Raw genomic sequence first — 14,442 nt, forward strand, 5'->3', positions numbered from 1 at the left:
CTATACATTTTCAAATTATATTGTTGTTATGCTTAAATTATCGCTTTGGCTAAAACGCCAAATCCTGCGGATAATGTAGGCTATGTACAATACTGTATTAAACTACAGGCATTCATACAGACATTAATATAGCCTACCGCATAGGGTTGTACAATTATACTGATATAGGCTACATTTAACAAACAAGCTTGATTGACATTTGTAAATAGGTCAATTAAAAAACTGCTACGAGGATAAAACCAGAAAAAGCACTAAGACTTGTTTACATCAGGTATAAAGTAAAAGGGAAACGTGACAACCGTATATGAAAAAACGGGCAGAAGAACTGCAAGGCGGAGGCGCGGGGGGTGCGCTGCATCTTGGCTTTTAACTGTCTCCAAAAAATTGGACCATATTTATCGCCAGGACGTACGTGTGTGTGTGTGTGTGTGTGTGTGTGTGTGTGTGTGTGTGTGTGTGTGAGAGACTCAGACATGAGTTGCGACAAAAGACAAAAAATACAAGCGATCTCTAGCTGTGGGCCTTGTAGTGTCTTTTAATTTGTGCCATTATGTAAAGCTTTGACTTTGGCTGTAGAGAAGAGGACAAGATCAGTATTCTAAATCAGAGTGTATCTTATCGCAGGTCCTGTATCGTGATGGGTATGGGTATCCCCCCCCCCCCCCCCCCCCACACACACACACACACACACAAAAGTGTTAATTAAACATATCTGCCAGTTAATTTATAACTCATCCAATATGACGGAAGTTCAGGATTATGAGGACATTAAAGGCTGTACTAGTGTAGGGAATGTTGTCTCTGTCACATAACCCATGAAAAACACACATGTACGAACATGTGCATGATCCCATTATCACATCCACACATCTCTCTCTCTCTCTCTCTCTCTCTCTCTCTCTCTGAGAACCGCCTTGAACGTAAAGCGGTTGGGTTAGTGGGAAAGTGGCGATTACAGTGGTCTCTTCAGAGCTGTGCAGAGCTCAACTGTTCTCCAGCTGCTTGGCTCAGCTCTGTCAGAGGGATGAGATGAGCCCCCTCTCAGCCACAGATAAGTGCGAGGAGAGGTCAGACTGTCAGCGCAAAGTGTTCCGTTATACCACCACAGTACTAAGTCTGCTCCGCAGGAAAAGTCTTCACCCCTCTTAATGCAAATGTATTATTGTGCTTTAACACAGTAGCCATTGATCCCCCACCCCTCCCTCTGCCCCCGTTTTCCGTTCTCTCTTTTAATGGAGGAAACTCTTTGACGATTGAACGTGAGACGTCTCCTTGTGCAGAGGCCGGGCGCATTACAAGTTATTTATTCATATTCATAAAATGCATTGCTTTAAAAGTGGCTTTGCCAAAGTGGCCATAGAAGATGAGAGGAGAACTCGCAAAATCCAATAAGAGCCGACTTTGGAGACAGGTGCAGAGTGGACTAATTAATAGCAATCTCTGGCCGGGGCATGTGGTCAGTCGGCTGAGAGAGAAGCTCGGGCAGGTCGGGCAATGAAAAGATAGCAGCCTCCAAATTCAATTTCTTTACAGCGGCCCTCCCTAAAGGAAGGCTCCGAAGTGCACTCGCACTTTCTTTAACGCTTCCACCAGGGTGTAATTTATTTTTGCGTTTGCCAGCGCATTTGGAAAGTTCATTACCTCGCTCATGGCTTGTTAATTATCCTTGTAAAGCTGCCGTTAGATCTTTCTCCGGTCTCCGGTACCAAGATGAGACTTTTGTCCCAAAACATTAACATGCCACGGGGGGCCCGTAAAAGTATGTTCCGCCTGTTAAAGTTGTAGCAGTGACACCTCTGTGAAAACGTGGCAAGACGAAGGGGGCAATCAAAGCCAAGTCAGGTGTGCCTTGGGTGTGCTGCGAGGCTCGCCTCGTGTCTCACCTCTGCCGCCACGAGCAGGGGTCAGGCTCATTTCTGCGTAACACCTGTTTGGGGGGGCTGGCTTATGGCTACACGGCTCCCCGCTGACATACGGTCCAGTATTCTGTCTTGCGGCGTCTCCATCAAAAAACACCAGTCTGCAGAACATGTGCCTGAGTCTGCCTGACTCTCCTCTGGGCTCTCGTTCACCTCCAGGTCTGCCGCTGCAAGGGCACGAGCGGTAATGAGCGGTAGAACCCAGGCTGGCGGGCGTTTCAAGAGATGTGTCCGTGTGAGGCGTGACCACCGGGTGTGTCGAGGTGGGAGGTAGCGGGGGCGGACTACTGCTTACTTACACATGAAGGGCCTGTTAGCGTAGCAGCAGCAGCAGTGTGGAAGCCGGGAGTGTAGAGGAGTGCGGCTTGGCTTTGGCCTTATTGATTATGCAGGTGCTCATTTGCGTGGCCAAGCGGGGAGTCGGCGCGTGTCTCATTTGAACTGTTACAGGAATGGAACGCGACGCAATCTCCCCTGCCACCGCTGTGGAAAAAAGATGCCCCGGCGTTTTTATTTTTAGAACGGTCTGCGTCTAATGGGGCCTGGCAGGTACAGGAGGCGTCGCATCTGTCGAGGACCAGGTGATACTCCCCATCCCTGCATCCCCCGCAACACCCAACCCCACCCCCCAATCCCTGTCCCTCGCTCCTTGCTGTCCGCTCCCTGCCGCAGTCCAAATGACTCACACTGAAGATCAACAGTGTCATTTCCAATAAACCCCCCTTCTCTTTCCTGCCACTTTCCATCAGTTCTGGGGATGGGCTCTTGCTAGTAGCCATTTCATTCCACAACACACCGGAATAGGGGGATGCATAATGTAGAAGTTGTACAGAAGATGAATGTTCTGTCTAATGTCAGGGCACCTGGAAGATTAATTGGATAGATCCTGTTTCGTGACTGGCCAAAGTTTAGTGGTATAGAGTCCATACATCTAGCCCCGCACCGCCCCCCATCTGGATCCTGGCGAACTGCAGTGACATTGCAGAGATCGTATAGGGTGAAGCTGTAGAGTGCATCCAGGGTAAGTTTGGTAATTTCCCTGTAATTAGCTAGGGTTAGGAGAGGCAAACGGCTTACTCACCTGAGAGAAGCCCTAAGGGACCCTGTATTTCACAGCATTCAGCCTATCTTACAGTAGCATTGTGGGAGAAAAATGTGGTCGGCTACAGCCGTTTTCATCCATCTAATTCTTTCTCTGACTGTTTTTATTTTCATGCTAATACTGCTTCTGTGACTGTTTTTGAAGAGGCTCTCAATTGTTTGCCTGTCAAGGGGTCACAAATAGATGCAAGTTATGCAACATACCTTGTTCCAGGCTGTCCTCATCTGATTATAATAGTTCGGTATTACAGTTCTGTACTAAATCAAAATGTGTGTAAATACATTTGAGATTGAGTGAACTTTTCAGTATAATACTGAATACACTTGCGCCACCCTTATCCTTTATCCCTAAACGTATTTGCCATTTTAAAATAGTTCAACTACATCAGTTCAACTGTCTCTACATCGAGACATTGTGAGCTTGAATAGATCGGCTATTTGAACTATTTAAAATATAACTTATAACTTATATTAAATAGTAAAAAATGGCAAATTAGTTTAGGGATAAGGGTAAAGGGGTGGTATAGCGCAAAGTGTGCCAGTGTGTGAGGGTGCATGGGGGTAAGGGAGTAAATGGGCATTATATCACTTTTTTAAGATCAGACATCTTATGGCCTGAGGCTATAGACGCTGATCCTGAGCCTGCTACAGAAGATTGCCTCAAGTGTCAGATCGTGCTGGGGTGAATGTGTTCCTTGATGAGCCTCTCTCCATATATATTTTGTTTAAATCAGTTACTCCCCCTGGTTAGTGTACATACCCCAGAGTTGTACAAGGGATTATATTTTCTCCCACTTCCATTTGTTTGGTCCTCTGTCTGTCTGTCAGTCTGTAGCGACCTGCATGAGTACCACCACAACAATTTGAGGAAAAGTAGGCCTGTCATGGAGCATGGAAGAACTGATTAACTTAAGTATGCCCAATCTCAAACAAATGGGAGAGGTCTATCCCAAAAATCCAGTGTTCATTTTGACACTAATAGTCTTTTGAATAAAATTCCATTTAGTTTTACTTTTTGTCTATTGTTAGTTGGATAGCTGATCTACAAGTTCATAACGCAAAATGTGCTGTAAGTGTGACACCCATGCACAACCAAGCATGAAATGACTCTTCTTAATTCTATTGGATGTCTTGTCCACTACACAACATTTTCATCTAGTTTTTATTTGTTGATGAATTTGTCAATATAGTATTTTGTCATAGTGTTAGTTCTTCTTTAGTTTTTTTTTGTTTTCGTCAGTGAAAAAAGGTTGTCGTCAAATCCTTTTCATCACAGTTTTAGTTTTAGACAAACTTAATACGTACTGATGCAAGTAGAGGTGGATGATGAGAGGATGTGCTGTAGACTGAGTGACATGTGGTTTAAGTATGTCTTGAAGGGCCGTTCCTCGGGGCATGAAACATTCTGGCATTTACAGTCTAATCTTGATTGAAAATGATGTGGGGGCCCACTTGCAATATCCTCACGGCCCACCAGTGGCCCCCAGCCCACAGGTTGAGAATCACCGGTCTACTGGATATAGCAGACCTACTTTTGCTCTGACTTGAGCACAAATGAACGCATCCATCCGCAGCATCAGCAGCCATAGTTCCTCCTCCACCTCCGTCTTTTCCTTCTTCTCCATGCACCTGACACCCACCATGCTCCCAACGCCGTCCGTATATAGTAGGCACCATACAACATCTGTATCTTAATGCTGTCGACAAAGAACAGCCCACAGAGACATGACTCTCTCTCCCTCTCTCTCTCTCTCTCTCTCTCTCTCTCACTAACTCGTAACGGTCGGATGGCTCTGGGATTGGAAGGGTGGGGGGCGGAACAACACGCACGCACACGTACAGTAACAGCAGCAACAAAAAACAACAGTGGCGGCATCAAACGGCGAGATCAACAGCGGTAGCGACAGCGGCGCGCGTCGACGACAACAACAGCAATAATCTACGACAACAGCGTACATTAGGCTCCGTAAGGCGCGGCAGACTGCTGATAAAAGGCAGAGGTTTGGAGTTATACTGTAGTTGTGCCTCACACAGCTCAGCAGAACGGTGCCATCAGCTGTAGCATTTGTCTGTGTTTCTCTCTCTCTCTCTCCTTATTCTGCTACCCTCCCCCCCCCCCCCCCCCCCCATCCCCCCATCAAATCCCACCCCATCCCCGCCCCATCCCACCCCTTCCTCTCCTCTCCTCCCCTCCCCCCGGTTTCCCTCCAGAAGACAGGAAGCTGTTTGTGGGGATGCTTGGCAAGCAGCAGAGCGAGGACGACGTGCGCCGGCTGTTCGAGACCTTCGGCCAGATCGAGGAGTGTACCGTCCTACGAGGGCCTGATGGGGCCAGTAAGGGTCAGAGCCCACACACCTCCCACTCTCCTCCTCCTCTGTCTTTCTGTCTTTCCTTCTTTCCTTCTTTCCTTCTTTCTTTCTTTCTTTTTTGTCTCTGTTTTAATCATTTGCTCGCTGTCTGTATTACCACTTCTCTCTATCTCTCTCTCTCTCTCTCTCTCTCTCTCTCTCTCTCTCTCCCCGTCTCTCTCTATCTCTCTCTGTCTCTCTTTGGTTGTCTATCTATCTATCTATCTATCTATCTATCTATCTATCTATCTATCTATCTATCTATCTATCTATCTATCTATCTATCTATCTATCTATCTATCTATCTATCTATCTATCTATCCTATATCTTGTATAAATAGTATGCGCACAGTAGCCTATTATATAGGTGTGTGTGTGTGTGTGTGTGTGTGTGTGTGTGTGTGTGTGTGTGTGTGTGTGTGTGTGTGTGTGTGTGTGTGTGTGTGCTCAGTGGTGTATTTGTGAACCTCCTTGTCTGTTGGATTACAGTTCTTCCTTAATATTGCTTTGACTCTTTTCTTGAAACCATGTTAACCTTCTTGCCGCTCTCAGTCTCAAAGCACTACAGTGCTCTCTATGCTATAGGGACAACACCTAGTTCACCTGCAGAAGGTCACGGCCATTTAACTCAAACTAACAACAAACTAAGACTCTCAAAAGGTCAAATAGATCAAAATGCTAAAGTTCCATTGGAATTTGTCAACAATATTGATTATTGTAAAGCCAGTTATGATGATGATTTCAATGTTTCCGTCAATATTCCAGGGGATGATGGAAATATTCCTTATATAACGGTCATAGTTCTGATTTACACTGAATGTCAGCTGTAATAGAATCTGTCTAGCTATAACTTAATGTGTATTGAATTCAATAATATTCAGATGTGTCAACAGTACAAGGTTTTAACATTGCACTCATATCACATTTCCATGGAAATTCTCATCATATTTTGTAAGTAACTGTCTGTCACCACAGTATAAACTGAAGAAAAACATACAATACAAAATACAAAAGTTTACGTATTGTATGGCACACTCGAGCCATATTCTACACAACCTGCTCAAGGCTTAAATGTTGTGCCATCATTCCACCTGGCAGTTCTGTATGAAAGCTATAGACACAGACTGCTGTTGTTGTGTCAGCAGCAGAGATAGTCTTGAACCGTTCCCAGCTTCTCTTCAATTTCTCCTCCCAAGGTATTTCTGATCGCGCACAACCACATTGCTATTTTCATAACCCGAGCTGACCCGACCCACCGCCATTAAAGGTATTTTCACCGCATGGGGAAAAGATTAATCTCTTTATGTCTCGAGAAAAAAGGTTGCGACGCGAGTCAGCACTGACCTTAAAGTGGCGACAACGGATTGAAATCAATTTACCCTAAATGAATAGATATAGTCTGAATAAACAATGCATCAATCTTTTGTGTCGGTATTTTGTGAAATAAATGTGTAGTACAGTAGGCTATTGTTGTAAATGTATAGCCCGCCGACAGCTGTCATCTCTAATGCGTGTGTCTGCGAGTTTGTGTGGGAGAAAGAGAGAGAGGGACAGAAAGAGATCGAGCAAATCCATCGATGAATAAGATAGATAGAAATTAAACATTTTGAAGTGGGGAAGAGAATCCTGCAGTAGTTTGTGACTGCCGTCTCCATTTTGCGTTTGAGTTTTGCACACACGCACGCATGCACGCACACACACACACACACTTTCTCTATGGTTCTCTCTGCCCCCGTGTGAGGGCTCTGACACAGCTGGACTGCACAACATGTGATGGCCACTCGTTCGTCAGTGTGGACGCTCACATAACGGACTATGCGCAGCAACAATATTGGGAAGAAACTTTCCTTACTTCCTTCATTCCTAGTTGTTTCCAATGATCAGCGGCAGTATAGGCCCCTCACGCCCCTAGTTATCGTGTGCTTGCCGTGAACATCCCTTCATACTCTTGGTTGTGCACTGAAAATAGCTCACAAGGTGTTGCAGCATGGCATGTTGTAGGTTGATTATACTTTGGGTGGCCAACTATAAATCAGGCATAACACAGTGTCTGGGTAGCTCAGTCTCTAGAGCCTTTGGATCATAAGGTCATGGGTTCGATCCCAACACAGAGTATGAGTAGCATGGCGTGGGTGAGGCTAGTTGTCCTCGCTAAGGAGCTTTTATCACACCAGATAGATAGATAGATAGATAGATAGATATTTCCTAAATCCACCCAATCTGCAGCATCAGTGGATAAAATCCACAATCCGCACATCTCTATCCCTCAAATTTGCCAAATCTCTCTCATTCTCTCTCAGATCTAGTCAGATCTCAGGAGTTGCTGGGTGTTCCTGGGAATAATGTATACTTGCAGCATTGTCAGATGTTATTGCAGCACCAGATTTGGTCCGGCACATCCTCCACTGTGACTCTGTGGCCTAGAACATTCCATCCACGTCTATACTGCCTTTGGCCAGATTGAAACCAGCTTTGTCCACAAAGACAAGCGTGTTAGGGATTTCACTTCCTCCCCAGCTCCATTATTCTCTTATAATTCAATAAACAAAACATCAAATACTAATAGGTTTTTCAGTAAAAAGCATGCAGTTACAGAAAAGTACAAATGTTCTGTGTTCTTCTCTGCATATGCATCAACAGAGGCCATAATGAAGGACAATTGTAGTGCACAATAATTATTGTGTACTAATACTATATTATACAGTGCACACCACTGCTTACCTGTACTTTGTAAGTTTGTATGTTCCATCGTAAGTGGAACATTGTAGTTGTTTCAATAATAAACTGATTTTCATCATCTCTTGGACAAATCCACGGAGGGATCGAGCCCTGTGCCATAGCTGTGGTGTAACATTAAAGCACAGCTTTACACCGCAGCGCTGATTAGCTACACCTGGCCTACATGGCACTGCGCCATGAATTCGCCTAGAGATGCTGACAGAGTTGACCATTGTCCTCTAAGTTTTCACTCTGGATCCCTCTAGCATAATTTGCTAGCATTTTCAAAACTTGTAAATGTAAACTACTACACAGTGTATACTCCATTAACCATCCTCCTCCTTGAGCAGGCAGTTGCCAGTGTTGCCTTGTAGGCTTGTTATAAGCAAAGTTTTATTGGCCTTTTAAGTGTAGTTGCTTATTTGGGCTTCCTTCCTAAAGTTGTTTAATCGTTGTTTTTTTTTATCAAGGACTCCCAAATTAATATGTATTTGGCCACAGACCCCCATCTGAAAATATTTGGTGCCAGGGACACTGGCACCAAATCATTTTCACTTTTTAAATAGCCGAGTGTTGTGAGCTTATGGATTGCCTATTATCAAGTAGCTGATAAAGAGTCCAAGTTGTTAATCTGATTTTGGTGCTATGTTAATCCATTAAAGTAAACATCTGTGTCATTTTACATTTTAGTGTTGGCTATTCAAAACTAGCAGATATACAAGCTCACAGCGTGTCACTTCGTGCCGCACTGTGAGCTTGTAATGTACATCTGCTATTTTTTTAAGTTTTAGAAAAATCTTGAAAGCGTTAGAAAAAAGTTTGAGAATGTGGCAGAAGTGACACATAACAGTCACTTCTTTTGAGATTGCTTTTGTAGACCTGTGTGCTTGTTTCGCTCTTATTTTCATGTCCAGGTTCCTCCGCGGTCAGAAAACCTAGTGATTGTGTTGTTGTTTGCTACCCACCATGTTGCACATCTCTTGCTCTTTGTCGAGGTGTAGAAACTGCTCTTCTGACACCAGCACACGGTGCTGGGTTTCCACAAATAGATTGTATTACTGTACTGTGCTTTAATGCACTGTCCTGTTCTGTGCTGAGTGCCTCATGCATTTCTTACAGCACAAGTTTCAGACACGCATTGGCTTTTATTCCAACTTTTATTGACTTTACAATAATTCTACTGTATTTATTTCCGTCTTTTTTGTTACTTTACAGTAATTCTACTGTATTGCTATAACTGGAATACTGTAACTTGAATCATTCCAGTATTGACGGAGAACTGCTTTCCCTGTGGAATGTTTGGATAATTGAAGACATTCATTTGTAGCATGGTTATACGCTAGGCTGCATTCGGCGACCAGCCTCTGTCACTAAAGCATGATTTACACCAGCGGTTCTCAACCTGTGGGCCCACTGGTGGGCTGTGAGGATAATTTGCAAGTGGGGCCCCAAATAACTGGCAAAAACACTAAGAATTCATTCATTGAGACACTTCGGCTCAGATTGACCATAGACGATTTATTGCAAAGCTATTGCATGTTAGTATGGCGGTGTGGCTCTGCTCATGTGATATCAGATGATCTGCGTACCGACTACCGAGACACAGGTCTGATATCACATTTGATATCTCCGATTATCTGTGCACCAAGACACAGCTCTGATATCAACAACCCCCCCAGAGCAGAGCCAAAAATACAATAATCCATGAACAATACACAGTAATGACAGATCAACACATGATTCAACACAATGGAACACAAACATGATTCAACACAATCACAAACAATACAATAATATCCCATAACCCCTGGACTAAGAACTACAGGGAGGAGGCTGGGGAGGTGGGGGAAATTTTCGCGCAGCGCCGCACGAGCTGCTTGACAGCTCAGCATAGAGATAGAAAAGTGAGCTGAGGCTGCTTAAGTAGCCGCCTGCATTGCACTGTGGGAATGAGGGCGTGGCCTAGAGAGGCAGCAGATTTAAAGAAGCAGTATAGATCACTAGGGGGAATGAATGAGGGGGAACCATGTATACACACATATAAACCATCTGCCTCCGTGCCGCAATGAACCAACGCTACGCTTGAATCTATAATATAACATTAATATTAAAAGATATGGTAAAATTCTGTTTCTTTAAAACCTTGAAAAGTGAGCTTTTTGTTGTAATACAGCTAATTAGGAGCTTAAGGCATGCATAGTTCCATTGATCCAAGCCGGAACACAATCGATTGATTGATCATTAAAATAAACACTCTCTGAAAAGGCCCGCCCACCTGACCACTGACCACAGCATCTGAAAGGCTGGCGTGTTAAGTGGTCAGATGTTGAGAACCAGTGATTTGCATACTTTGTCATACGACGGCATTGCATGCCGAAAATATAAGCTCACAACAACGTGATGCGTTGTGATCTTATAGAGCTGATATATGTTCAGCGCATAACGCATCGCACGACAGGGCATGTATGAATCATTCATTATTCATCTTGAGCAAGCATTTTGTACTTTTACTTTATACTTCTACTCCACTACATCTAGGAGGCAAATATTGTACTTTTTACTCCACTATACACTACACCCACTTACATTCTAGTTTGAGATTATTGCGTTGTGAGCTTGTAGATTGCCGATTTTCTGAGTAAATGTGTAAAATTAAATAAAATGTATAAATTGACAAAATTGATAAAATCATGAATTGATTTGGTTGATTGGTAATCCTACTAATCCATAGAATAATCACCAAGAAAATGATCATTTGAGGATTGTGCCAAAGCAAAACAATTACATTTCTGTTTTCTGTTCACGTTCATCTCCACCTGCCTATGACTGTTCTGTATGTTTTCACTTGTTTACCCCCCTCTCTCTCTGTCTCTCCAGTCATGATGTCTCTCTCTCTCTCTCTCTCTCTTTCTCTCTCTCTCTCTCTCTCTCTCTCTCTCTCTCTCTCTCTCTCTCTCTCTCTCTCTCTCTCTCGTCATTACGTCTCTCTAGTCTCGCTTCAGTTACTGTACTCTTATTGACATTCTCCGTTCTTCCTATTTTCTTTTCATCTCCAGGCATTTCTACATCTCTATCCATTACTCCATTATTTCGTTCTCTGTTGTTTGTGTGTGTGTGTGTGTGTGTGTGTGTGTGTGTGTGTGTGTGTGTGTGTGTGTGTGTGTGTGTCTATCTCACTCTCTATTCAAGTGTGAAGGACATATACTGGGATGACAAAATGATAATTAATTGAGAAATAATTAACATCAAGAATAGAAGAACTTTGTACACAAGACAATAATGTATGTCTGTTTGTGTGAACAGATTGTTTGACATTGCACAGGTGCGTGTGTGCACATGAACAATGGATTCACCATAGTCCCTCTTTAACTGCTTTGCTGTATATTCTTCTCCATTCATTAAATTCCTTCACTATTTCATATCGAGCCGTCCTCTATACGAAGAACTTTCACGTGTTCCTAATTTGTCGATCACACTTTTCGTATAAACTCTGCCGATGCCGCGAGCATGTGTGTGTACTGTGTGTGTGTTCACACCTTCCTCCGCTCTTTTCTCACCTACTTTCAATTTGTCATTCGCACTCGTTTGTCCCTGCTCCGCCTCCTCTCGCTTAAAATGGCAGGTTCATACTTCGTTCCACCGATGGTGTCTCATGTCAAAAACAGTAGACCTACAGACTCACAACGCGCTACGGACGCGATGCTTTGTGAGCTTGCAGATCTGCTGTTCTCGGGTTGTTCATGCAAGTCGGGCTCTATTTTCTAAACTAGTTTTTACTCCTTCAGACGACCGCCTCCTCCCCTCTCCAACACCTCTCCGCTCTGCGGCTGGCTCCTGTTTTCGACAAAACAAACAGATCACAAACACAATTTAGGCATTTAGCAGACGCTCTTAATCCAGAGCGAAACACCACCTCCTCCACATTCTCTTCACCGCCCACTTTCCCCTTCATCTTCTCCTTCTCACTGTTAGCGGGAGGGTGGTGGAGGGAGGAGGAGGGGAGGGGGAGGGAGGGAGGGGAGGTTGTTTGTTCGTTCCCCACGTCCCCCCCCCATTTCCTCACTCCCTAGGGGGGAGTGAGGATAGGATAATGTCCAACTGTAAATAAAAGCATTCTCAGCGGGAATTCTTCGCCACCGGCGGTGCGTTCAGGGAATATGAGCTCAACACCCCCCATCCGCGTGTATACATGCTTTGTTTTGGTATACCTGCAAAAAAATACATATACTGCAACTCTTGCCACCATCATCCTGTGATGTACGTAGGTAGGTGCTCATCTCCCCACGATCACACAATTTATTTCAATGCACGGCACGCTACGGTGATGGCTGAGGAATCCAAGACACACACACACTCTCACTCTCTCTCTCTCTCTCTCTCTATCTCTGTCTCTCTCTGTCTCTCTCTCTCTCTCTCTCTCTCTCTCTCTTATTGTCACATTCCCTGTGATTTATCCTGCCATATTACAGTAAATGTCTGTCTGATGTGTGAACGGGAATATGTGATGGGCTATAGTCACTTGTGTGTGTGTGTGTGTGTGCGTGTGCGTGCGTGCGTGCGGGCGGGCGTGTTGGTTGGGGGGCGATTATAATGCGTGAATTGTACATAATACAAAAATGTACATGAAAGCTAAGGCAGCCCATAGTGAGCCATGCCTCTACACCTATATGCCTATACATCTGCTTGTCTCCGGTCTACCCAGGTTCTGCGTACCTCTCCGTCTTCCTCACCCCCCCCCCCCCCCTCTTTTCTCCCTTCCCACCTTCCCTTCCCTTCTTTCTGTCTGGCCCCCTTCCTGTCTGCACAGGTGCACTGTGCTGATTGACAGCACATCAAATGAAATAAGGATGCTGTCACGGTGTCAGAAAGGTTCCACTTTTCTCTTTTGTTAGCTCCTTTTTTGTCTCCCGGTCCCCTCTGTACCCCCCACCCCTGACTCTCTCTCTCTCTCTCTCACCACCTGCCGTATGTAACTCTGCAGTGTGTTGACATTTTGTCTCTCATTCCTGCTCCCTTGGTCGCTCCCTTTGTCTCAGTCTCTCTGCTGTGACGACAAGGCACTGCGGTAACGTCTAACGTCTATACCGGTTCGGTGCCACCGCCAAGACAATGCTCCGCTATCCAGGTGACTGATCATATCTCTTTACCTCGACGCTGCGGTCCCACGCAGTCATTAAAGAGGCGCCACGGCTAAATTATTTTGGCAGCCGCCGCAATCATCACAAGGGCGCCGTGTAACTCGAACGAGAGACACCTTGAAATTGACAATGGCATGGGTTCCAAGAGGCAGCCTCTGTGCCCAGTGTTGGCTGGCACTCAGTTCCACTCCTTTGCCCAATAAAAGAAAATGGGAAAAAATATCTAAATAAATAAAACAGTGAAGAAGTTTTGCATTGATAGCTAGAGAAACAAAGCAACCAGGGTCTATCAAAACATGCCCAAAATAAGCAACTAAAAGACCTGTCAGTCACACATTATTGTCTGTTGTTTTAGATACCCTAATTAATGTATTTGGCCATGGACCCTCATCTGAAAATATTTTGAGACAGTGACCCGCATGCAATTTGCTTTGTTTTAAAATGTTTCAAAAACATTCCAGATGTTTCTCATAGTTTTCAAGATGTATTGTTCACAACATAGCCAATGTGTTTAGGGTTAAAGTGGTTCAACTGAAGCAAGCCCAAAGTAACTGCACGAAACCACAATTCTGCAACTACCAATATTTACAAGCGACTTTACTGGAAAACAAGCCCAAAGTCGCTTATAATAAACACTCTTTTAGCATCAATCTCTCGATGGCCTCAGTCACTCATGGAGTGCAACACTTGCTGCCAGAGTTGACTAGAGGCCCACTGAATTGTCACGAATAATAGAGAGCTTTTAGGTCTGTAATTAAGCTGTGTTATAAATGTCACCCATCTACCGCAATGGAATTCATGCATACATATTACCTCTGGCTTGAAGGCAATGCAATCCCCCATCCCCACCGCCCCCACCACCACCACCCTCATTCTCAGCCATCAAATTGAAAAGGAAAAAAAGCCCTCAGATGTGCACTATAATTTATGAGACGGCAGCACTTCCAACTCTTTGGAGATGTCACACCGTAAAATCCTCAGTGTTAATTCTACTCCCAAGATTGTGCAAATGGGTCCTGCATGGGTTCCATTTGGTTCTCATTTGAGTTAAATTAACACTGTGTGTTTTACAGTACATGTTCTTCTCACTGTATTTTTGTTTGTTTTCTAGGTCAGAGCAAAGCAAGGTGGCATGTCTTGTTTAGATGACGATTTTTGAGGACCTTGTTTGACAGCACTCCTCCCTCTAAATGCCATGTGTCGAGCTCTGCAATTTC

The 14,442-nt window shown here is 44.4% G+C and overlaps 1 protein-coding gene across 1 annotated transcript in view; it reads left to right on the plus strand.

The window, feature by feature from the left end:
* The window catches only part of LOC308310692 (CUGBP Elav-like family member 4), a gene marked incomplete at its 5' end in the record, with an annotated part of 102,223 nt that overhangs the window by 12,323 nt on the left and 75,458 nt on the right, over positions 1 to 14,442 (plus strand). Inside the window, one exon of the mRNA XM_080757072.1 lies at positions 5,232 to 5,360. Coding sequence (XP_080613198.1) covers positions 5,232 to 5,360 — 129 coding nt within the window. The remainder of the gene's footprint in view (positions 1 to 5,231; positions 5,361 to 14,442) is intronic.

Source organism: Protomyctophum bolini (genome assembly GCF_963924005.1).
Source record: "Protomyctophum bolini genome assembly, chromosome: 1".
In the NCBI taxonomy this organism is placed as follows: Eukaryota; Metazoa; Chordata; class Actinopteri; order Myctophiformes; family Myctophidae; genus Protomyctophum; species Protomyctophum bolini.